The 25,879-nt window shown below is 39.6% G+C and overlaps 1 protein-coding gene across 1 annotated transcript in view; it reads left to right on the top strand.

Moving 5' to 3' along the window:
* Nucleotides 1-25,879, top strand: part of TMEM255B (transmembrane protein 255B) — a 128,605-nt gene that overhangs the window by 93,084 nt on the left and 9,642 nt on the right. The window contains exon 8 of the mRNA XM_077156935.1: nucleotides 21,221-21,301. Coding sequence (XP_077013050.1) covers nucleotides 21,221-21,301 — 81 coding nt within the window. The remainder of the gene's footprint in view (nucleotides 1-21,220; nucleotides 21,302-25,879) is intronic.

A 25,879-nucleotide genomic window follows, 5' to 3' on the forward strand; every position in this document is an offset into this window, starting at 1 on the left:
GGAAATTTACACCCCTAAAAGTCATATTCCACATTGGGGTGAGGGCAGTGACACTTGCTCGGTTGGCTTTGAGAGGGAGGCCACATCTGAGCAACAAAAGAGGTTCTCTGGGGCATGATTCTTAGGCATAATTATCAGTAGGCTCAGCTTTTCCTTTGCAAGAATGTTGGTTGTTCCCAGTGTTGGCGAGAATATAAGGAATTCTCCAGGTGAGGAAGTTTAATCCTCCTTTCTCCCTTTGCAAAGGAGACTTTGCAAATACATTTTTATTCTCTTCCAAATTACTCTGGAATGAATTGGGACATCACACTTACCTATACAAACTGACAAGATCTCACTCCCTATTCAAGTTTCCATGTAATTATGGTGTTCAAATAAACCAATCATACAAGTTAAATTAGATAGGGTGCTACCAGAAATATAAATTATGCACCAAAAAAATCATCTCTTACTTTGGTTTCACACAGAAGTTGAAGTTTTAAAATATAGAACATTTCACCCTTTACCCTGTATTCCGACTTACCTTAGTCCTATCCATAGGACTAAGCTACCCATAGCTTTATTCATATCTCTAGTTGAAGTCTGATCACTTTTTCAACTTTTTAAACAGTTTCTATATGGGGTAATGCTAACTTTCATAGCTTCAGAGCTCTAACTCTGAATCTCAGGTGTCACACAAATACTCGAAGTTCCTGGGATTAACCAGGTTATACACAAATAACTCAGCATCTCAGAATTTAGAAATGAGACTTACAACTCGGAATAGATGTGACTGCTGTAAGAGCTTGCAATTTAGGAACCTTTACCTATCTGTGCTCTTGATTTCAATTTTCCAAGTTTGTATATTATAGTTAGTCCATATGAGTGTATGAGTGTGAGGCAAGATATTTGTCTTTTTATTTCTGACTTATTTCCTTCAACATACTGTCCTCAAAATTCATTCACCTTGTTGCATGTATCATGACTTTATTCCTTTTTGTAGCCACTCATTAGTCCATTGTATGTATACACCATAGTCCTCCCTTCCATTCCTCAGTTGATGTACCTTTAAGGCCATGCTCTTTTAATCCATTCTTTTGGCTGCAGACCTGCTGTGAGTGGACCTTTTGGTCAGGTTATTTCGATTTAGATGTGACTCACCCCATTCAAGGTGCATCTTAGTCCTTTTACTGGAGTCCTTTGTGAGAGGATAAAGGATAGAAAAGGCTGAGAGAGCTTAGAGAGAAGAAGACTCTAGAGTTGCTGAGAGAGAAAGCCACTGAAGCCAGAAGCTGAAATCAGTGGAACCCAGAGAGAAGGATCAGCAGACACCAGCCATGCACCTTCCCATGTGATAGCAGTGTTCCAGATGCTGGTGGCCATTCTTCAGAGAAGATATTGCCCTGTTGATGCTTTCATTAGGACATTTTCATGGGCTAAGAACTGTACATTTGTAAGCTACTAAATCCCCACTGGAAAAGCCAACCCACTTCTGATATATTGCATTCTGGTAGTTTTAGCAAACTGAAACAGATTTTGGTATCAAGAGTGGGGTGCTGCGGTTTGCAGATACCCCCCAAAAATGCTGGAATGGCTCTATAAATAGGTAAGGAGAAGATTTGGAAGAATTGTGAGGTGCTTGTTAGAAAAGGTCTAGATTATTTTGAAGAGACTGTTGGTAGAAATTTGGATGCCAAAGGTACTTCCAATGAAGCCTGAGACAAAAATGATGAATGTATTATTGCCAACTGGAAGAAAGGTGATTCTTATTTTAAAATGGCAGAGAATTTGGAAAAATCGAGTCCTGTTGTAGGATTGAAGGAAGAATTTAAAAGTAATGAGTTTGGATACTTAGCTGAAAAGATTTCCAAACCAAATGTGGAAAATGCAGCCTGGCTTTTCCTTGCTACTTATAGTAAAATGTGAGAGGAAAGGAATATGCTGAGAACTGAAGTCTTGAGTATACAGAAATCAGAAATTGATAGATAGCTTGGAAAATTCCGAGCTTTCAGAAAATGAGTCCTCAGAGATTACTGCCCCATGTGAGGACTTAAACCAAACCTGGAGCCAGTCACCCATTTAGTACAAGTCAGAATCGGAGAGGCAGCTATTCGGAAAGGATTTGTAGCAAGTCCTGTTGCCTGATAGCTGGGACCCTGTGTGCTACATGTGAAACGAGATTTTTTGTGAGATCTGTATGAACAGAATCACTACCAGCATGGATGAAAAGGGTCAGAGAGAAGGGAAAAATGACTTCAAAGGTAGAACCATGGAGCCTAGGGTCTGGGGTGAAGAAACCTTGGGTCGGGAAAGTGGACCCACCTATGCATGTGGAAAAGTGAGTTTGCCCTGGGAGGCCCCATTGTTCAGGAAGACTGTTACCATCTGAAGGCTCTCAGATGCCTGAGGGATTGAGATGGGCTTGACTGCCCCTTTGTTCAGGAAGAGGGCCCCCTCCCCAGGGTTCAGAGAAGGTGAGGCACATTCTCTGGGAATTGGGGAGACTCTGGCTGCCACTCCACTGTGCTGTGGGGTGAAGCCTGTGTCCTGGAGCTGGTAGAGTTCTGCTGCCACTCCAGTGCTTGAGGAGGGTGGGGCTGAGAACACGGCCATCTTCCTAATGTTTAGAGATCCTGGAGCCCTCAACCCCGTGTTTGGAGAGAACACAGCTCAGCACAAGCCCTTGGAAAGGGTGGACTGCTGCTCTATCAAACCCCGAGGATAAAGCATCATTCAATAGATGACTTTCAGACCTAGAAATCTAATGAAGTGTACCCTGCAGGTTTTCAGAACTGTTTGTTTCCATTTGGGTCTGATGACCCCTGTTTTCTTTCTAATTTCTCCCTATGGAAATGGGAATGTTTTTCCTATGATTGTCCCTCCTTTGTGTAGTAGAAGCAGATAACTTGTTTCTCAGAGATTAGTTTCACAGGTTCACAGCCAGAGGAGGATTCTGCCTTAGGGCAGACCATGCCTGTAACTGATTTTTAATAAGACTTTGTATTTAATATTGTTACTGAAATGGTTTAAGGCTTGTTAAATATTATGATGGAATGAATGTATTTTGTATATGGAAAGATGTCTTTTGGGGGTCCAGAGGGTGGAATGTGCTAGTTTGAAATTATTGTGTACCCCAGAAAAGGCCATGTTCTTTTAATACATTTTTTGGCTGCAGACCTGTTGTGGGTAGGACTTTTTGGTTAGGTTATTTCCATTTGAGACATGACCCACCCCATTCAAGGCGGGTTTTAGTCCTTTTACTGGAGTCCTTTATGAGAGGATAAAGGACAAAAAAGACTGGGAGAACTTGGAGAGAAAAAGCTTCTGGAGTTGCTGAGAGAGGAAGCCACTGAAAGCAATGGAACCCAGAGATAATCAGCAGACACTATTAATGTGCCTTCTTATGTGACAAAGGTGTCCCAGATGCCAGGAGCCTTTCTTCAGAGAAGATATTATCCTGTTGATGCCTTAATTTGAACATTTTCATGGTCTTAGAACTATATATTTGTAAGCTACTAAATATCCACTGTAAAAGCCAACTCATTTCTGGTATAGTGCATTCTGGCAGCTTTAGCAAACCGAAACACTGCCCTGAAGCATTATCTCTTTTAGCCACTTTTATCTTGGTTATGAAAACCAAGCAATGCAATCAGATGCACCCAGGTTTGTGGATGAATACAAAGAGGAGTAGCAGCAGTTTTGTGTTTTTTCCCCATCCTAAATTGTCTTGCATCCCTCCAGTTCATCCTATATCTACATTGCCACCAGAATGACTTTTTATAACACATCTAACCTGACGGCCACTCTGATTTTAAATTATTTGGCAACTTGCACTTGCTTTTAGGATAACAGCCAACTTCCTCTGTAGGCAACACGAGGTCTTTCATAACCTGGAATATTTTTCACTTGTCCCATTATCTCCACATTATCCTTTCTGTAGCCATTTTGACCTATCTACAGTTCCCAATAAATTTCTTACATATTCATTCTTCCTTGAATTCAAGTTGTTCTTTGTGTAGAATGCCAGATCACCCCTACACAGTAAGCCTCACTCTCTATCCCTCAGCCCCAACCAAATATCTTTTTTCCTCACATTCATTTGCTTGAATAAGGCCTACTTATCCAAACCTCAGACACAATTCCACTGCTCCTCTTAAAGCACTTTCTTCTTTCTTTTTTCTTTTTTTTTCAGTTTCACAAACACTTCCCCTTCTCCTCTTCTGTCCCCCATATCCCTGGTCAAATAGTCATTCTATGTTTAACTTTTTGAGGAACCACCAAACTGTTTTCCACAGAGTCTACACCATCTTGCATTTGTGCCAACAATGTAATTGAGTTCTTAATTCTTTAACACTTGTAATTTTCCATTTTTAAAACCACCTTTGTCAATGTGAAATAGTATGTCATTGTGGTTTTAATTTGCATTTCCCTAATGGCTAATGATGTTGAACATCTTTTCTTCTGTTAATTGGCCATTTCTATATCTTCTCTGGAGAAATATCTATTAAGTTTGTCATAGTTTGAAACCATATATACCCCAGAAAAACATGTTCTTAAATCTGTTCCATTCCTGTGGGTGTGAATTGTAGTAAGCCCTTTTGATGAGGTTATTTCAGTAAGGGTGTGACCTACTTCATCAGGATGGCTCTTAATCCTATTACTGAAGTCTTTTATAGATAGAATGAAATTGAGACAGAGAGAGAGAAAGCCATAGGAAGCAAGAAAATGAAATGGAACCTGGAAGAGAATGAAGAGACCAGGAGGTGCCAGCATGTGCATTGCCAGTTGACAGAATAATCAAGAATCACTGGCAATCAGACCCAGAATGCCACAGTCTTTGGGTCAAAAGCAACACCTTAATAATGCCTTGATTTGGACATTTTCCTGGCCTCAGAATGTGAGCAAATAAATTTCCATTGTTTAACTTGACCCACTACATGGTATTTGCTTCAGCAGCCTAAAAAATGGAAATGCATCCTTTGACCATTTTTTAAATTAGGTGTTTTCTTTTTGTTGTTTGTTGCATTGTAAAATTTCTTTATATATTCTGGATATTAACCCTTATTCAATATATGGTTTGCAACTATTTTCTCTCATTCTGTAGGTGGTGTTTTCACTTTCTTAATAGTTTCTTTCAATGTGCCAAAGTTTTAAATTTTGATGAAATCAAATTTATCTATTGTTTCTTTTGTTGCTCTTTCTTTTGGTGTCGTATCTAAGAACCAATTGCCAAATCCCAGGTCAGAAAGATTTCCTCCCTATATTATGTTCTAAGAGTTTTATGGTTTTGGCTCTTATATTTAGTTGCTTGGCTGATTCGAGTTTATTTTCATATATGGTATGAGATAGGAGTCTAACTTCATTCTTCTGCATGTAGATATCCTGTTTTCCTGGCACCACTGCATTTTCTTAGAATTCTTGTTAAAACTCAATTGGCCATTGATGTGTGGTCTATTTCTGGACTTTTCATTTTTGTTCCACAATCCATTTGTCTATGTTTGTGCCAGTACCACACTCTTTTGATTACTGTCACTTTGTAATATAGTTTGATTTGAGAGGTTTGGATGCTCCAACCCTGTTCTTTTTCAAGATTGTTTTGGCTCATCAGGGCCCCTTATAAATTTGAGGATTGGCTTTTCTATTTCTGCAAACAGTGCTGGAATTTTAATAGGGATTGCATTTAATTTTTATATTGCTTTAGATAATATTTACATATTAAAATTATTATCTCTTCCAACCCATAAACGTGGGATGTCTGGATATTTATTTAGGTTTTCTTTTTTATTTCTCTCAGCAATATTTTGTAGTTTTCAGTACATAAATCTTTGATAGGCTTTGTTAATTTTTTCCTACATATTTTATTCTTTTAGATGCTATTGTAAATTGAGTTTTCTTAATATCATCTTTGGATTGTTCATTGCTAGTGTGTAGGTACACAATTTTTTGTGTGTGTTGAGCTTTTACCCTGCCACCTTGCTGAATTCATTTATTAGTGCTAATGGTTCTCTTATGGATCCCTTTTTATATCCAGTGTAAGATCACATAATCTGGAAATAGATATGGCTTTAATTCTCCCTTTCCAATTTGGATGGCTTTTATTTCTTTTTCTCACCAAATTTCTCTGGCAAGAAATTCTATTACATTATTGAACAGCAGTGGTGAAATAAGGCATTCTTGTCTCATTTCTGATCTTAGGGGAAAGATTTAAGTATTTCATCACTGAATATTATTGTAGCTGTGTCTTTTTCATAAGTGACTTTTATGATGTTGAGAAAATCTCTTTTCTATTCCTGCTTTTGTAAAGTATCTTCAAGAACGGGTGTTGGATTTTGTCAAATTCCTTTCTACATCTATTGAGATAATCATGTAGTTATTCTCCTTCATTCTATTTATGTAGTGTATTACATTGACTTTTGTGTTGAGCCATCCTGGACTGAATCCCAGTTGGACATGGTATATAATCATTTTATTTGCCTTTGGATTTTGTTTACTAGAATATTGGTGAGAATTTTTTGCATATATATTCAGAAAGAAAATTGGCCTATAATTTTCATTTCTTGAGATGTCTTTATCACACTTTGGTATCTGATTAATTGTGGCCTCATAGAATGAATTAGAAGGTGTTCCTTCCTCTTAGAAGGGTTTGAGAAGGACTGTGATTAAGTCTTCCTTAAATGTTTGGTAGAAATCACTGATGAAGCCATCTGGTCATTGACTTTTCTTTGGTGGAAGTTTTTTTTTATTATTGTTTCAATCTCTGTATCTGTTATAGGTTTACTGATGTTTTCTATTTCTTCTTGAGTCAATTTCAGTAATTGATGTATTTCTAGGAATTTTTCCATGTCTAGATTATCTAGTGTGCTGGCATTCAATAGTTCATAATATATAATATTCTCATATATAGTCCACAATATTCTCATATTATCTATCTCTGTAAGATCAGTAGTGAAATTAACATTTTCCCTTATGATGTTATTTGCATTATTCTCTTTTTCTTCAACAGTCTAGCTAAAAGTTTGTCAATTTTATTTTTTCAAAGGGCCAACTTTTTTGTTTAATAGGTTGTCTCAATTGCTTTTCTAATCTCTAATTCATTTGTATCTGCTCTAATCTTATTTTTTTCTTCTACTAACTTTGGCTTTACTTTGTTCTTTTTTTTCCAGTTCCTCAAATGTACAGTTAGGTTACTAATTTGGGGGAAGAGGATTTTTATGTACTTTTCTGTCCCCAGTGAGTAGCCAAGGTCCAGAGACCATGGCAGTCTGTTAAGAGAGTGGAGGATGTGTGCTGGTAGCCCCCTGCCTGGTGAAAGCAATTTGCTGGTCAATACTGTAATTTATCAGTCTCTTACTCCCTCTCTTCCCTGGATGCTGTATTGTGCTCTTCTGGCCTCTAGAGTTTCAAAACTTGTTTCAGATAGTTCCTACCTGTTCAATAGTTGTTTTGGTGGAAGAACTGAGTCCTCGAGTTCCCTACTCTGCCATCTTCCCATAATTTCCTCATTCTTCATTTTTAATTTAGGCATTCATAGCTATATATTTCCCTCTGAGCACTGATTCTGCTGCATTCCATTAGTTTTGGTATGTTGTGTCCCTGTTTTCATTTGTCTCTAAGTCTCTTCTGACTTCCCTTATAATTTCTCCATTAGTCCATTTGTCATTTAAGAGTATGCTGTTTAATTTCCACATATTTGTAAAATTTCCAGTTTTTCTTTTTTCTTGATTTATGGCTTCATTCTGTTGTACCCAGAGAGGTTACCTTTTATGATTTCAATGTTTTAAAATTTATGATCTATCATAGAGAATGATCCACGTGTACTTGAAAAGAATGTGTATTCTGCTGTTATTGGGCGATGTGTTCTGTATGTGTGTTGGATGGTTTATAGTGCTCTTCTTGTTTTCTCTTTCCTTATTGGTCTTTTGTTTAGATGTTCTATCCAGTATTGGAAACGGTGAATTGAAATCTCCAACTATTATCATTGAACTGTCTATTTCTTTCTTCAATTCTGTCAATGTTTGCTTCATATATTTTGGGGCTGTGCTATTAGGTGCATATATGTTTATTCTTTATTTTTTTTGTATGTTGTATGGCAGGGTCACATTTCATTATCTTACCATGTGAGTATCCTATTATTGCCAGAGCATTTGTTGAATTTTGTTTGTTTGTTTTTGGGGAAGTGCATGTACTGGGAATCAAACCCAGGTCTCCTGCATGGCAGGCAAGAATTCTACCACTGGATGAACTAGCTTTGCATTCATCATATATGTTTATAATTGTTAAATCTTCTTGTTGAGTTGACTTTTTAATCAATATAAAAATCCTTCTTTTCTCTTGGAACAGTTTTTGACTTAACATCTATTTTGTCTGATATTAATATAGTTATTCCTTCTCTCTTTTTAGTACTATTTGCATGAAATATATTTTTCCATCCTTTTACTTTCAACCTATTTGTATATGTGGATCTAAGATGGGTTTCTTGAAAACAGCATATGGTTCAGTCTTTATCCATTCTACCAGTCTTCACCTTTTGATTGGAGAGTTTAATCCATTTACATTTAAGTTACCTTAACTGAAACAACTTTTTTCCCTCTTCTATTTTTTTGAGAAGTTTGAGCAGGATTGGTATTCATTCATTTTGGAATGATTGGTAGAATTCCCCTCCCCTGCATTCCACTGACCCTTGTAGGAGCCTATGTTACTTAAATCCTGGGCCCCTCCACCTTCCTCATTCTCCCTTCTCTGTCTCCAGGCCTTTGATCTAATAAAACTGTCCTTTCAAGCATTCTTGGCTGGCTGACTATTTGTGTTTATGCTTCATTATATGAAGAACTTCCACATAATATATATGCTTTGTTCTAGGCTTGTGTTATTTATTTTTGGAAAGATAATTAAACTATGTGTTCCTGACTTTACTTGTTCTGTTGTTAGAACAGAAAGCATATCCTTTAGTCCAAATCTGATTTCCCATCTCTTAAATTAATGAAATCAGTATGTTGCTTTGATATTGGACTGTCACAAACTGTCCTTGAATCAATTTCCTCAAAAATTTATCTATCAAATACTTATTGAGAGTCTCATATGTGCTAGGAGTGGGAGGTTCAAAGATGAATAAAATATGGTCCTTTACTTGCTTTCCAGTTCTCAAATCATGGCAGTTGGATGACTATTCAAAAGGTCTTTTAAAAAAGGAAGCTTCCATTTCTGCCTTCAGAACCCTGTTTTCTGAGTAACCACCCTAGAAACAGACATTTATTGTGGTATGGTATTAAGCACATTGAAGTTGAGGTCGGAAGGTAGGGATTTGAATCTCCTGCTGTGTGATCTTGATCAAGTTAGTTACTCCAATAAATCTCCATTTCCTTATATTAAAAAGTAGTTATGCTGCCCTCACAGAGCTACTGCAAGGAAAAACAAAGTAGCACACATGAAGTCCCCAGTGTAGGACTTGGCTCAGCATCTATAAGTGATAGTTCAGTAATAATGATAATGTAACTCTAAATGGCATGTCTGTGGCCACCAGACAAATCTATTTCTTTCTCTTTTAATGGAGATGGAGAACAGCTAGTGAATATAATTTTTATGAGAGTTGTTAAAATAGAATCGTTATTAATATTATCCCTTTCCCCACCAATTGAAAAGAGGCAGTTCCCAATACACAGGAAAACAATTTTGAAATAACTTAATTCCTCAGGTTTTTTCCTTTCCTTTGCAGCCATGGGAACAGTCATAGCAAAATAAGGGGGAAGGAGGAAGTATTGGAAAATCTGTGGGTTCAGAAATCTGTAGCTTAAGAAGCTGCATCTCAGGGGAAAACCCCTTTCTTTAACAACAAAAATTACTTCCTCCTAACATATCAGCTGCCTCAGCTCTTAAATAGCATAGGGAGTGGAGGTTAGGGAGGGTGTTTTTTTTTAACTTTTTTTATTGTATAGTATAACATATATTCAAAGCAAAGAAATAAAAAAGCAATAGTTTTCAAAATACTCTTCAACTAGTAGTTACAGGACAGATCCCAGAGTTTATCATGGGTTACCATATGATCCTTCTAGCTGCTCCAGAATATAGGAGGCTAGAGGGCTTAAATATTTTTTTTATCTTCACCATTGACTTTTTTTCCTTCTTTTTTTTTGTGAAAAATAACATACAAAAAAGCTATAAATTTCAAAGCACAGCATCGCAATTAGTTGTAGAACATATTTCAGAGTTTGACCTGGGTTACGGTTTCACAATTTTAGACTTTTACTTCTAGCTGCTCTAAAATATTGGAGACTAAAAGAGATATCAGTTTAATGATTCAGCATTCATATTTTTGATCTTTCCATTAATCTCTTTAGGGATGTTTGGGCTATGGCAATTCTAAATTTTTGATATTGGAAGCTTCTGTCACTAATATGAGGTAGGGAAATGGAACTATCTGATGTTCTGGAGAGGCTGGGCTAGGTTTCAAGACTTATCTGGACTAGGGATCCATCTGGAGGTTATAGGTTTCTGGAAAGTTACTCTAGTGCATGAAACCCTTGATTAGGCAGGTTTTTAAAAGTTCTTATTATTTGCGGGCGTAGTGGTTTTGAAGTGTGACACCTGGGGGTAGAGGATGGCGGTTCTGCTCAGGACCCACAGGTAATAGAACTGGGAGGGGGACATGGGAAAAGAGGAGGAAGGGAACCCCAAGGAATTTTCACCTGGTTTGAAAATCTCGCTTATGAAGCTTACATACTAACATTGAGATGTGCCAGAATAAACAATTTATGTCAAGTGGTGGTAAGTGATGAAAGAAAAAGTAGGATAGAGAGACAGAGTAAAGGAAAGAAGGCTTTTACCTGGGTGATCAGGGAAGCTTTCTGAGAAGGTAACACTGCGCAGAGACCCGCATGGAATGAGGACATAAGCCATTATGATCCCTGAAGCAAGGGTGGCCTGGCACAAAGAATGCTCAAGCTATATGGTGGTCACTGAGGAGGTAATAGGCAGACCTTTATTCCAGAAGAGAAGAGAATAAATCTGTTTCCATAGATCTTTGCTGAATGGTTGATTGCTTTTTGCCAATTAAACAAGACAACTTTCTCCTAGAGGATTTTAGAGTGTGTTTTATGGAGAAGTTCAGAGTCCTCCTAAATATGTACCTTTTCAAAAAAACATTTTCTTTTCCTTATGAAAATGCAACAATTAAAATATTGGAGAAGGAAATGTGATATGGCCTGCTACGCCATTAACAGGCCTTTCCCTGCTGATTTCTAATGGGGTTTCCCTTGAATTCTGAACACACGCACCCTACTAATCCAGCCAAAAGGATGATTGATTGGTTTTTAGAAGCAATCACCACATCTTGAGACCCAATGTGCTTAAATAATCAAGACCTGTCAGTCAACATCAAGCCATGATATACCTTTTCATGCAAGGCAAGTAAAAAATCAAATTTAATAAGCAATTGAGACTATAATTGTGGCAAGAAGTAAAGCAAATCATGGATCTGAATAAGAAAATAACTCAGTATCACTTCCCTACACAAAACTTCAAAATCATGCCTGTGTACAAGAATTTAGGTGTTTAAAGAAAATGGAAATTTGAGTGAATATTTCTGACATAGATAATACTATAATTAATAATGCCTTTTGTTGAATTATCTCCGTATGATAAAATTTTAGGTGTGAGAATCCATCATCCAAAATAAAAAAAACTTTACTCTTTATCACATTGCTCCTTTGCTTTCCTAAAGATTTATAATCTATTTACCAAGCCAAGTACTGCCATATAGTCCTCTCAAACCTTTTCATGATGCAGCAGACATTGAAAATGATAATATTTGACTTGGGGAGAATATAGAAAAGATGGTTGTGTCTAGAGGCACTGGTCCAGGGTAGTTTTAGCTATTATGTCTGGGACAATTACATATCTTTACTCTCCCAGCGGGCACAACTGTCAGAAAGTCCTGGTGAAATGGACTGAAAAGCACAGATATTTGAGTCAAAGAAACCTGGATTTAAATTCTGTGTTTGGGCCACTTGCTTAACCTCTTAACTCAATTTCCTTGGATAATCCTTACCTTGACTTGGGATTGAGGATTAAATAAAATAATGTATGTTTTAGGGTCTGTATATACCAGAGAAACCACTTTTAAGGGGATTTTAATAAGTTACAAGTTTACAGTTCTAGTGCTGAGAGAATGTCCAAACTAAGGTACCAACAAGGAGTTACCTTCACTCAAGATGCTGTCTGGAATACCTCTGTCGGCTGGGAAGGCATGTGGCTGGCGTCTGCTGGTTCCTTGCTCCTGGGCTCTGTTGCTTTAAGCCTCTGTTTCCTGTGGAGGACCCTCACTTGGCTTCTGTGGGCCTTCACTTAGCTCCTCCAGATACAACTTGAGTTCTGGCTTGCTTAGCCTCTAATGGGAAGGCACATGGCGACATCTGCTGGGGCCTGCATCTCCAAATGTCTGGGTCTCATGTTAGCTCTGCCAGCTCTGAAGCAACTGTTCTCTCCAAGTGTCTGCATCAGTTCTGATGATTCTTCAAAATATTTCCACTTTTAAAGGACTCCAGTAAACTAATCAGGACCCACCTCGAATGGGCAAAGTCACAAAAGGTCTAATCAAAAGGTCATATCCACAATTGAGTGTGTTACATCTCCTTGGAGAGAATCTAATAAAAAGTTTCTTCCTACAGTATTGAATCAGGATGTAAAGAAATAGCTGCCCTCACAATATTGGATCAGGATTAAAACACGGCTTTTCTGGGGTACATAATAGCTTCAAACCAACACAGAGTCCATCAAATCAAGCAATGCCTCTGCTTTCTGGGCTAGTCCACATTATATTCTTTTAATTGTAAAAAAAATGCGGACATTTCAGAAAAACGATAGATTCTAAGCAGAGTGATTTTAGCCATGTGTTTGATGGTGGGTGTCTTTGACCATGCCTAGTGACCTTGGAGGATGGCGGTGGGTGTGCCAACACTTTTTACGTCTCTCAAGTTGGTCAGACAAGGAGAAGGTGCTAAAGGGAAAAGGCTGGGGCAAGGTTTTGACCCCAGTGACATTCAGTTTCCTATTATGCCCCTGGTGAAATCCCAGTGCAACTTTCTGTGGCTACATCTGAGACACAAATGGTAGATTTCCCCAATGCCACAAAGAAAACCACCAGCTGCCCAAGAGGCCTAATGACTTTAAGGACCTGCAAGTGTCATCCATCTTCTCTGAGTGCAGATTCGCAGCCTATCTTAGAAGGAAAGGGCAGATCAGTCTCATCTCTGAGAGATGAGATTCCACATGACACGGCCAGGGGGTAACAGGCTTGATTAGGGCATTTTTTTCCCTGAAGATTCCCAACATGTATGATGTATAACACTTGCTAAGAGCTCAAAAAATGATAATTTGTTTGAACCAGTTCACCACTAACATCAAAGCATTGAGTGTTTTCATATTTCTTCTTTTTATTTTTATTTATTTATTTATTTTAACATGGGCAGGTACCGGGAATCAAATCCGGGTCTCTGGCACGGCAGGCTAGAATTCTGCCACTGAGCCCCCATCGCACTGCCCCATGATTTTTATTTTTATTCTTAAGCTTCTTAGGCCTTAAAAAATGTTGGTACCTATTGCTAACATCATGCTAATTTGGGTAAAGTGTATATGGATATGCTTATAGAATTCTTGTATCTTTTCTCTAAAGTTTGAAGTTATTTCCATACAGAAGGTTTAAAAAGTGCTATGGATTTTTACAAATTGCTTGTGGCCAAAAACAGTAAAGGGCCAAGGAGCTGTCAAATAGTCAATTTTTATTTTCCCAAGTCAGAAAATTTGAAATGACAGCTTGCAGCTGTTATGAGCTGCCCTCACCCACCTTGGTTAGGCAAAGACTAACATCCCACTAAGAAATGATTATCTATAGATTTCTAGCATTCAGGAGATAAAATCTAAGGCCTGTTTTTGGTGCACATGTATTTTTTCTCTTTCTTTATTGCTTAGAAAATCAGCTTTCAGCTCTCTTCCTGTGGCATGTGGTCATTGTCCCTAGGACTGGCTCCGCATATGGTAAGGAAGGGATGAAAGGAGATAGAGAAGCACTGACCGAGTTACAAGGTTGAAAACATGCAAACCTAACGGGCTCTCCAGGGAGTGGGCTACTGCTTAACAATCATAAACGTAATCAACTGAATGTCATCTTCTTCAAACTTGTAGCTGAGATCAGATACCTTTTCCGTTTCCGTAGAGATTTCACAAATATTAGCTCCTTGAGGACACCCTTTTTAGATATCCATTTCCTTTTTTTTCACCCAAGGAAACAGAGGGTCACGTTAAATCGCTTGCCCATGGTTACTGACTGGTAAAGGCATTCTTAGGAATGACTTTCAAGCACGGTCCCAGAGCTATGCTGCTTCAAATGAAGAAATAAACCAGGAAGGGTCTCTTTCCCAGGCAGTAAGGAATTGCAAACAAACAAAACATTTAATTAGTTATCTTCAATGACCTGCATCTGTTTCATTTGCTTTTATGCTCAGCTCAGTGAATCAACCCTCTTCTTAAATGTTGATAAGGAGGATTTTAGATGAATATTAATGGACTAATAGTTCTTTTAAAGCAAGTAACACTCAATCTTTCAAACAAATGCAAACAAAAGGTGCAGCTGGCAAAATAAATTAGTTCAGAGAGTGAGAGTGAACTAAATCTCATTCGTGACAAGATCTTTTGAAATTGTATTTACTTTTCATTTGAGAGTGGGGCTGTGGGAAACTGCTTATATGAATACCACTGATCTATTCAGAAGGAGTAAAGGAAAGTTCAGTTATCAGAGGTGATTGTGAAATCAAGTGAATATGAAAAATATATTGTATTTTAGTCTTCAGGGCATCCTGAAGACACAGTGACATTATACAGAACTTATTTCCTGCTTCCTATTGCCAAGATACATTTTTTTCGGAACTAAGAATGCCTGGATTTTCCTCTACAAGACACATGTACTCTGGTTAATTCACAGCAAAGGCTCTAGGAGTTCCTTGTTCTACAGTCCCGTCTCCTTCCTATTTGACCACTGTAATTATATGAACTTAGTAAATGAGTTCGGTTTTTAAACATTTCTTAAAAATAGAGACTATTTGTTATTAACTCTCTTAAATCAGCTCCCTTACAGTTTCTGCTTGTTTTCCTACATGCCAAACTAAAATGTAATAATTTTTAGGTGTTAGCTTCTTCTTCCCCCAAACTCTTCATTGTGTATACACAAGTGTACACACACACACACACACACACATGCACTTTTGTCAAAGACCTTAGTGAAAAGTTATTCACTTGGCTGCTTGGTGACTGGTTATCTGAAGACCTACAAACAACCAACTTCTGACTTAGCTACTTGGAGGCAAAGTGGTCACAGGGCTCAAACTGAAGAGCAGGTGAAATCTCCAGTTCATTAGGTTTGTAGTCCAGGGCACATCCCCAAGCTCCAAAACTCTGTCTCTAAGAGAAGATAACACTGTATGTTTGTGGGGGATTAAATGAGCCTGAAGGCAGAAAAGTGAGAATTTTGATTTGTACTTAAGCAGTCCTCAGTACACCATTAAGGTGACTACCCAAAGGTGACGTCTAGGTTGGCTACCTAGACAGTGTTTTATTGAGTCCAGATGGCACTGACTATGAGATGAATTGCAATTTTATGTACCGTTGAGGAAGGGAATAAAGATGAATTGTCTTTTTAAGATACGAACAATTGAGAGACAAAGTTCAGAGACATTAAAATGTGGGAGTAGTGTGTATTTTAGATGGAATATACTATACCAGAATACATTTCTCCTTAAAAACAATATACCTGGTGCAGATGTCCTCAGCACACCCCTATGTAGCTCAACATGAATGTCAACCCGAGGGCAGACTGGGAGACCCTCAGAGGTTGGGAGGGGGGGCTGACACATTCATCTTCATGTCCCTAGAACCCACTGTAGTGCTCAACCCACAGTTGGGGCCCAATAAATGTTTATGAAGACCTAATCCATTGATTCTCAAAGGACTGTGTGTGCACCTATGACCACCAGGAAATGTTCACTCTTATTCAGGTTAAATTAGCCACTAGGTTTCAATATTTATTTGAACTGCTTTCACCCTTTGTATCTTCTCTTCCTTCTCTATGTAACTAAGCTCTTTTATGCCTGAAAGTGGCGGCAGGGGTTGTGTTGGGCTCTGGGAGGCAGTTCTGTGAACCGTAACATGAGCTTTTGCCTGCTGACTCTTCAGTCCCAATTCCTTCTTCCTGGTCATACATCAAGGCCCTGTTCAGGGAAGCGTCATCACCTTTTCTGAGAACAAATGCCCTCCTTCCCCACTATCTTTTGCTTATTTGCTGCCTTGACGTTTTTGTCCATCTATATGTCTTTTCTCTCCTATTTGATTGGAAGTTTTTCAAGGCAGAGCCCATATTTTCTAATTTTTTTGTACTCTTTAGCCCAAGATATGTAGTAGGTTTCAAAGAGTGGAGGTTAGATTGAATTGTAATGCGTATCAGGTTGTCAGTTAGAAGATATGGGCACTGGAGCTCCACTCTACCGCTTACCATTTCTATGACTTCCAGAACTTACCTACTTTCTCTGAGCTTCAGTTTTCTCAGCTTGAAAATGAGAGACGGGACAGGATCCATGGTTGGTTTTCTGTTGTGCTTCCATATAGTCTGAGGGAAGACTTGGCTCTGAACTATGCAGAGAGGGTAGAACCTACAGGAAGGACAGAGTCCCTCCACTTCCCTCAGCAGCCAGAGTAGCTCTTCTTCCATTTAATTTTTATTTTGGGTTTCTGCCTAATATTTTATTTGAAGAAAAGATCCTGTGTTTAACAAAATTTGAAAACCATTAGACTAGATGATCTCGGAGGTCCCTTCCAGCTCAGGTAAGTTAACCTGCCTCCCAGAAGCAATTCTGGCAAGCTCCTGGTTTCTTAATATCTTGTTGCCCTAGAGTGCTGCTGGATGTTTCCAGAAAAGGCTGCTCTGGGTCTTTCCAAGTCAGTGGCTGTTTCAGGAATGCATCTGCTGATGCACTGGTTTGGGGTGGGCAGCCCAAGTCAGTCTTTGTAGGTATATTTATCAAATGTTTGCCCTTTTTTGAAAAAGCAATGTATTTTTAAATTTGTTTTTTATTGTGGTGATATATATGCACCATAAAATTTGACATTTTAATCATTTGTATATGTACAATTCAGTGGCATTGATTACATTTACAGTATTGTGCTACTATCACTGCCATCCATTAACAAATTTTTTCATCACCCCAAACAGAAACTCATACCCATTAAGTAATAATGTTCCATTTCCCCTCCCCACAGGAGTAATCTACTTTCTGCCTTTATGAATTTACTTATTCTAGATATTTCCTATATGTGGAATCATACAATATTTGTCCTTTTGTCTAACTGATTTCACTCAGCATAATATTTTTGAGGGTCATCCATGTTGTTGCATGTATCAGGACTTCCTCTTTATGGCTGAATAATTTTCACTGTATGCATATATTGCATTTTGTTCATCCATTCATCCATAGATGGACACTCAGGATGTTTACTCCTTTTGGCTACTATGAATAATGCTGCTGTGAACACTGATATACAAGTACGTGTTTGAGTCCCTGCTTTCGGTACTTTGGGGTATATACCTAGGAGTGAAACTGCTGGATCATTTGGTAATTCACATTTACCTCGAGGTCCCGCCAAACTGTTTTCCACAGCAGTAGCACCATTTTACGTTCTCACCGACAAAGCACAAGTGTTCCAGTTCTCCACATTTTTGCCACACTTATTTTCTGTTTGTTTTTTAATAATAGCCAAGTGGGTATGATTTTAAGCAATACTTCTATCAAAAGCAAAGTAAGTTATCTTTTAGAGTCTTGTCAACCATCTCAATATATTGATTGATGCCAAAGGAAGAAAGCTCTAATTGTGCAAGTTCAGACAAGGGCAAGCCATGTAGGGAAGCTGTGAATGTGTGTGTGAGAGAGAGAATGCAGGCAGGCAAGGAAGGAGGCAGCACCCCTGATAGCATACTCAAAGGTGTCTAGCTAAATACCTTTTTTTCTGGGTAGGGCAAAAAGAGCTGATGGTATACTGCAAAGGATGAAAACTGCGAAGGTTGTGTCTTCCTGAGAAAGGGAGTGTCTTCCTTGGGTTGATTCGTGGTAGGCAGTCAGAGGTTGAAGTCCCTACCCCACTGCAAGTCTAAATACCACTACTCCCAACTGGTCTGTGCAGTCACTTTTATCCAGTAATTATTTTCCTCTCAGCTCCAAGAAATTAACTTTAACACCAATTATGTTTTCCAAGTAGAAAAATATCTTCCATCTAGTACTCCAAGAGTAAAAATGATATGTTGTGTTTATCCCTCAGCTCATATCTTGTTCCATCGACCAACAGGATTTGTTGAAGCGAGTCATCCTTGGCAGGCACGGTAGAAATACCATTAGGTATAATTCCAGGTTCCCATGCTCCAAATATGCCAGATACCTTATGAGCTATAATGTCAGCTCCCAGGTAATCAAAATCATAACTGGCAAGGAGATTTACGAGCTGAATTAGCCCACCTGTCCATTTTCCACCCAGCTGGACATTCAGTCAGAGTTCCTGGCCACAATGCCCAGATTTATGGGGCTTACAGTTCATTGCAGGATAAATAGAAAATAATGAGACTGGTGCCACTTAGCCAAGCCTTCCGTTCTAAATTAGGGTGGACTCTCCTCTGGGGGGGCAGTTTTGTGGTCACCCAACAGAGTTTTTCATTTGATGGCTATTTTTAGAGTCTTTTCAATGGCTCAATACACTATAACCCTTTGTACAATGCTGACTTTCAGAGGGCAAGGTGTTCTCTTGCCTATTGGTATGTCGTTCATTCATTCATTCATTCATTCTTTCCACAATCACTTATTCAAGTCCTAGCTTTTGCCAAGCCCCTCCTAGTCCCTGGGGATATAATAGGCCAAGGGCAGCAAACTTTTTCTCTAAAGGGGCAGATAGTAAATATTTTAGGCTGTGCAGGTATTTTGGGCTCTGTCACAATACTCAATTCTGCACTGTAGTGCAAAAGCCACCATAGACCATATGTCAGTGAGTGAGCGTGGTTGTATTCCAATGAAACTTTATTTACAAAAGCAGGCAGCCCTAGTTTGCTGACTCCTGCAATAGACAAAGTTTCAGCTGTGCTTTACCTGGCCTTGTAGTATAATTGAATACGTTGATTGTCTTAGCGTTAATTTACAAGGTACTGTTAATAAACAGAAATCATTTTAAATATTCCTCTTGAGCATCGATATGGCTACTTCAAAAAGAAGTATTATTCTTTTCCTAGGCCCAAATGACATTGTCTGGGCTTGCTTAAGCCCCAGAGTAGATTAGGGCTCTATCCCCAGTGTAGGAAGGACAATTTCATCATAAATTTGAAAACTAAGTTTATGCAGTTTAGCTAAGACTGAATTGAGTTTCAGTTTTTATGTATTTCAAGCTAATTAGAATGATTTCATCCTGATTGGATAGTAAAGACTAGACAGGAAATGAAACTGAATCACCAGTGTTAGGGAAAAGATTCATTTAGGAATTCAGTTGGAATGCAGAAGCATTATTGGGGGAAAATTACCCGTGAAAGGAAAAGGGAAAGAGCATTATTGGGTATGTTTTAGCTTGTCAGTGCTGCCGGAATGCGATATACCAGAAATGGAATGGCTTTTTAAAAAAGGAATTTATTAAGTTGCAAGTGTACAGTTCTAAGGCTATAAAATATCCCAACAAAGGTATCTAGGAAAGATACCTTGATTCAAGAAAGGCTGATGGGTCCAGAATATCTCTGTCAACTGGGAAGGCATGTGGCTGCCAGCTGCTGGGGTCTTTGGCTTCTTGTTTAAACAGCTCCCCTGGGAGCATTTTACTTTTTCATCTCCAAAGGTCTCTGGCTGTGTGGGCTCTAAAGCTTTTTCCAAAATGGTTTCTCTTAAAGAACTCCAGTAAGCAACCCACCTTGAATGGGTAGTCACATCTCCATGAAAACCATCTAAACAACAGGTCCTACCCAAAATTGTATGAGTCACATCTCCATGGAAATGTGATCCCACCCAGAATAACCCCACCCAAAAAGATCCCACCCAGAAATACTGAATGAGGACCAACGACCATGGCTTTTCTGGGGTACACGACAGTTTCAAACCAGCACAGGTAGGGTAGGGAGATCTGTCAGAGCATAGTACAGACTTGACAAAGTCTCTGCCAGTTCAAAGCAAAGAGTTCTAGAGCAGAGTGGCCATTGGAACCCCTTATTGGGTGGAAATGGCCAGGCCCTTGACTGCAACCTTGTCCTGTCATTGGTTGGGGATGCCCAAGAGGGATGTCCCCTCCTACCCCTACCTTGGTCAATCATTGGCCAGGGACCACTCTGAGAAGAGCATGACCTTGACTTGTGAGCTGGGACAGACCTTGAAGAAGCTAAGAGCTACGGCCTTTCAGCTAACCATACCCTGCAGGAGGGCAACAAGTCCTTTCCTGGAGGGGGATCACAGTGGTAAATCTCTGTTTTTGTCAGTTCATCAGTTGTGGAATGCAAATCAATTTCTCCATATATGTTTGGAGTGTAGCTCCTCCAGGGATCTGGGAGACCTCTCTTCCTGAGTTTTATAAACTCTCTCAGGGTAAGAACTATGTCTTACCTTGATATCCTTGTATTTTAGCACTGTATCTACTCCATGAATATTTGGGATAGTGGATGGACATTTGGATTAGGTACATGGATGGATAGATGGTTGAGTGGTGGGATGAATGGATGCATAGATAAATGAATGGATGGTTGGGTGGTCAGAAGGATGACTGGTTGGATGGGCGAATGCTTTTTGCCACCTTTCTTATAGGAAAGAATGTTTTACTTTTAGGAAAGATGGCAAGGCATACGTGAAGTAGAATTATAGGAGCATTCCTCAAAAGATCAGGCAACCGTTTTCCTTCTCCCCCATGTTGACTGACAGGAAAGAGTGGTGTTAGCCCAGCCAGTGGGGGCAGGGTGACCACCCCCTTATATGTTCTATTTACCTGCCTTCCGGGCGGCACGAAACCAGATGCTCTGGAGTGAGCAGTGGTATTTCCTGCTTTGTATACTCAGACTGGCATTGGTCTAGTCTGCTTTTGGTGTGTAGTCTTCTGCCTGTAGGCAGACTTCTAATGTAAGCAGTTCTAAAATTGCCTCTAACCACTCTTAATTTGAAGATAAAATTATTTCTTTACATCTGTGTCTGTTTATCTCTAGGAACCAAGACCTCTCAGCACTGGAAGGTGCCAATTTTATTCAAGTGGGATAGGCTACCTAAATGATGTCTTCCAGACAGAGGTAAACAGAACCATTGTTCAATTTGCTTGGTTTTTACTCTGCTAATTTTGTGCATCTGACAAATTTTTGTATCACTAGTCAAAATCTCAATGTTTTAAATCGAATAGTTCTTCCTATCATCTCTTCGCTCTCTGCAAAGTTGAGAAATTTATAGCTCACACTTAATTTTTGAACTGGTGTTGACATTTTGATATATTGTATTTTCTTCTGGAGTTATAGTTGCTCACATCCCTTCTTTGATACATAACAGTCTCCTGCAATTCATTCGTTCAGTTCAGTGTGGCTTTTTCCATTTGCATTTTTTACTGATTGTGCTGGTTGAAAGTATGTACATACCCTAGAAAAGCCAAGTTTTAATCGTAATCCCATTTTGTAAAGGCAGCCATTTCTTCTAATCCCTGTTCATTATTGTATGTTTTAAATTGTAATTAAATCATCTCCCTGGAGATGTGATTTAATCAAGAGTGGTTGTTAAACTGGATTAGGTAGAGGTGTGTCTCCAACTCATTTGGGTGGGACTTGATTAGTTTCTGAAGTCCTATAAAAGAGGAAACATTTTGGAGAATGAGAGATTCAGAGAGAGCAGAGAATGCTGCAGCACCACAAAGAAAAGAGTCCATCAGCCAGCGCTTTGTGGATAAAGAAGGAAAACGCCTCCCAGGCAGCTTCATCAAACAGGAAGCCAGGAGAGAAAGTTAGCCGATAACGCCGTGTTCACCATGTGCCTTTCCAGATGAGAGAGAGAAATCCTAACTGTGTGACCGTGTGCCTTTTCACTTGAGAGAGAAACCCTGAACTTCACTGGCCTTCTTGAACCAAGGTGTCTTTCCCTGAATGACTTTGATTGGACATTTCTATAGACTTGATTTAATTGGGACATTTTCTTGGCCTTAGAACTGTAAACTAGCAATTTATTAAATTTCCCTTTTTAAAAGCCATTCCGTTTCTGTTATATTGCATTCTGGCAGCTAGCAAGCTAGAACACTGACAATTATTGAAATAAAAAGCTAAGGTGATACATTTACATTGGCTGAGAAATTCATGGACTTTTCCTGGGCCAAGGACATCTGCACAGTGGTTTTATTTTCTATTTCTAGCTACATGACAATGCCAGGGACAGTAAAGTGCACAGTGACAAACCAACCTCAGATGCTGCCTGGCTGTCACAATGCTAGCTTTGTGTAGATTTATCAGTTTAAATAAGCACAGGCTTTGCAAACACACCTTGAGTATAAATGGAAGAGAAGGATGAACGTTGCCCTAAGAATGCTTGCCATTCTTGTGTTCTCATTGGAACTTGTCCTTGGGTAGGGGGGAATTGGGGAAGCTTGACCTTGTGTCTTCATCAATAAACTTTCATTTACACAAAATAAAGTTTGTGGTATGTACTTGGTTCCCAAAAGAGGGAATGGTTAAAAAAAAGCTAAAAAGCAAATATACCATGAGAATGGAAAGCCAGATGCCCTGCATCAGTTTATTTTGATTTCTCCATGAACTGCAGGAAGGATTTCAAACTCTTTGGCACATTTTAGAGAAGAGATGTTCTGTATGCTGTATTTGAGAAATTATTAGAGTGGGGTAGTGAGTGTCCACTGCAGCCCCAGCCTCAGGGCCTCTTGGCCAGGCCTCTATTCCCACTGGCCTGGCAGACTTCCTGCTGTCCTGCTCCAAGGAAGATGGCAGATTGCTTCTCCACAGACAGGTCCCTTGGATTCTTGGCCTTTCACCTGTCCCTGTGTTGTCCTTCCCTTCAAGTTATCTCACTCAGTCAAGACTTCCAACAAGCCTGGCTGGAAGGAATCCTGGGGGACACAATGTATTCAGAAGAAGGAGTCACTAGTAAAGTCTCATGACACCCAGTCACCCAGACCAGGCTCTCCAGGTCCTTCCCTTGATTTGTCTCTAGCTCAGCTGTCATTGACCATCTAAACTCTGCATGTGTAGTGCTTTTATCCCCAACCTTTTGATGGCTCCATTCCCAGTGCATATATTCAATACTATTAAGCTCCTACGAGTTACCGAGAAATAAGTGATGGCTCCTTTTCCACATGGGCAGTGTCCAGCTTTCTGCCACTCATAGCTGTCTGTTCTTTCCCTCTCCTATTCCAACCCTTTCCACAGCTCTACCCATTTCTCTGTGCTTGTGGCATATTTCTCAGAATCCAGAGGTGAAGTTCCATTGACCTACAAGACATTTCCTTTTACACATTTCATAAAACCACCAATCCAATCTATACAAAACGGAATATATCTATACTTCCGGGCAGGTGCAAGAGCTACACTGTTTTCACACACCTCCCCTTCTGGTCATCCCACCCCCTATGGGATATGTTAGACGCACACATGCAAGCAATTATGTGCATGCTTGTATGTCTAAGAAGTTCACCACTTGCTTAACAGTTCAGACAGGTTACTCTTCTTTCCTTCAATTAAAAATATATTTGGGGGAACTTCCAGGAAGGTGGCAGAGTAGGATAGGCAGAGCCTACCTCTCTACTGTGGAGTAACTGGAGAAAAGACAGAAAATGACCTGGACAGTGGTTCTAGGGCATGAGTGACCAGGGAGGGACTTCTATATTATTCTAAGGAGAATCTGGATGAAAAAGCAGAGAAAATACCACTGAGAGGAGGGGGTGAGTTTATTCGGTCATGACCACACCCGAGGCAGGCTGCTACATGCTGGCCAGAGCAGGTGCTGAGGGAGCAGCGTGCTCCTGCACTCCCAACTCTGCAGCCAGCTGGGGAGGTTCTGCCTCTCAGCTCCACAGCTGGGAGCTCCACACAGGAAACCAGGAGCCAGCAGACTTGGTTTACCCACACACAGTGACCTTGCTATGGTGCTGAGTGCCTACCCCCACCCCTGAGGCAGGCTGCTGCAGGGCCCTGAATTTGAGGGAGAGGAAGGGTCTTCCCTCAGGAGGAGGAGCGACACAGAGTAGAGCTGACTTGACAGATGGCCAGCAAAATTGGGTCCCACTACCTCTGTCCTTTATTCACGGAGGCCTGTAGTGCTCACAGCGTGCATGGTTGGAGAGGTGAGGATGAGGGAGGGAGCCACACTGCAGTTCCAGGCACTCCCAGGCACTCCCAGGCTGGCTAGGAGTGGGGGCAGTTTAAACTCTTAGTCTCACAACCCAAGATCATTCCACATGGAACCTGGGGGGAATCACCAGACTCATCATGCCCACATGCAGATTCTCTGATGAGTTGCACACTGCCTGCACCCCACCCCTGGGGCTGATGGCTTTCAGTGCATGCCAAGACCTGTAGCCTTGACTGAATTTTCATCTAGTCTGGATCCTGTCCAGCTGGCTGCTGCAGTCAGGGAGAAGGGCACCTGAGGGAAAGAGGTGACCCAACAGCGCTGTCTGTAGGGAAGACAGGGAAAGTGCACTCTGGCAAACTGCCTTTCTGCTCAGCCTTTAACAGATCTTCCATTAGAGTTGCACCTCCCACATGAGGTCCCAGCCTTGATTTGGCTGGAAATTACAGACAAACCGACTGCCAAAGAAGATGTTCAATGCAAACCCAAGCAACTACAAAATCTTAGATGAGCAAGGGAAATCAACATTCAAAATAACCCTATAAAGATAATCAAATGCCTATAAATCAACAAAAAATCAGTAAGCATATGAATATGCAACAAAATATGCCAAGCCAATTGATCAAATGAGGAGACAAAGAATTTGGAACAAGTAATCAAAGATGTTCATACAAATATCCTAAGAAATTTGATGGATTGGCTAAAGACTTGAAGGATATCAAGAAGACGCTAGAAGAATTTGAAAGAATAAACAGAAAAATAACAGATCTTATGGAAATGAAAGATACTGTAAATCAAATTAAAAAACGTATGAGAGGGGGGTGCAAGTGTAGTTCAGTGGTAGAATTCTTGCCTGCCATTTGCAAGACCCAGGTTCGATTCCCAGTCCATGTACTTCCCAAACAAACAAGCAAGCAAGCAAACACAAAATCAAACAAACAAATTCAATAAATGGTGCTGCAATACGGGGATACTCACATGGAAAAAGAATGAAATGTGACCCCCACTATACAGCATACCAAAAAAAAAATGTATTAGAGAAACACAACAGAAGATTTGAAGAGGCAGAAGAAAGAATTATTGAACTAGAGGACAGGGCAACTGAATTTGAATGTACAAAAGAATAATTGGTGAAAAGATGGAGAATTTTGAATTGGATGTCAGAGAAATGATGGAAAACAGAGCACACAAATATAAGAATCATTGGTATAATAGAAGAAGAATAAAGGGCTAGGAAAATTATATGAGGAGACAATTGGGGAAAACTTCCCAAACATTATGAAATACATAAATATGAAAGTTAAAGAAGCCCAAAGAACTCCAAATACAATATATCCAAATAGACCCACTCCAAGACACTTACTAACAGACTGTCAAATGCTGAAAGAAGGAGAAAGTCCTGAAAGCAGGAAGAAAAAAGTGATTCAGCACATATAAGGGAAACTACATAAGACTAAGTTCTGATTACTCAGTGGGCACCATGGAGGTGAGAAGGTGGTGGTATGACATAGTTAAGATTCTGAAAGAAAAAATTG

Source organism: Tamandua tetradactyla, chromosome 4 (assembly GCF_023851605.1).
Source record: "Tamandua tetradactyla isolate mTamTet1 chromosome 4, mTamTet1.pri, whole genome shotgun sequence".
Classification (NCBI taxonomy): domain Eukaryota; kingdom Metazoa; phylum Chordata; class Mammalia; order Pilosa; family Myrmecophagidae; genus Tamandua; species Tamandua tetradactyla.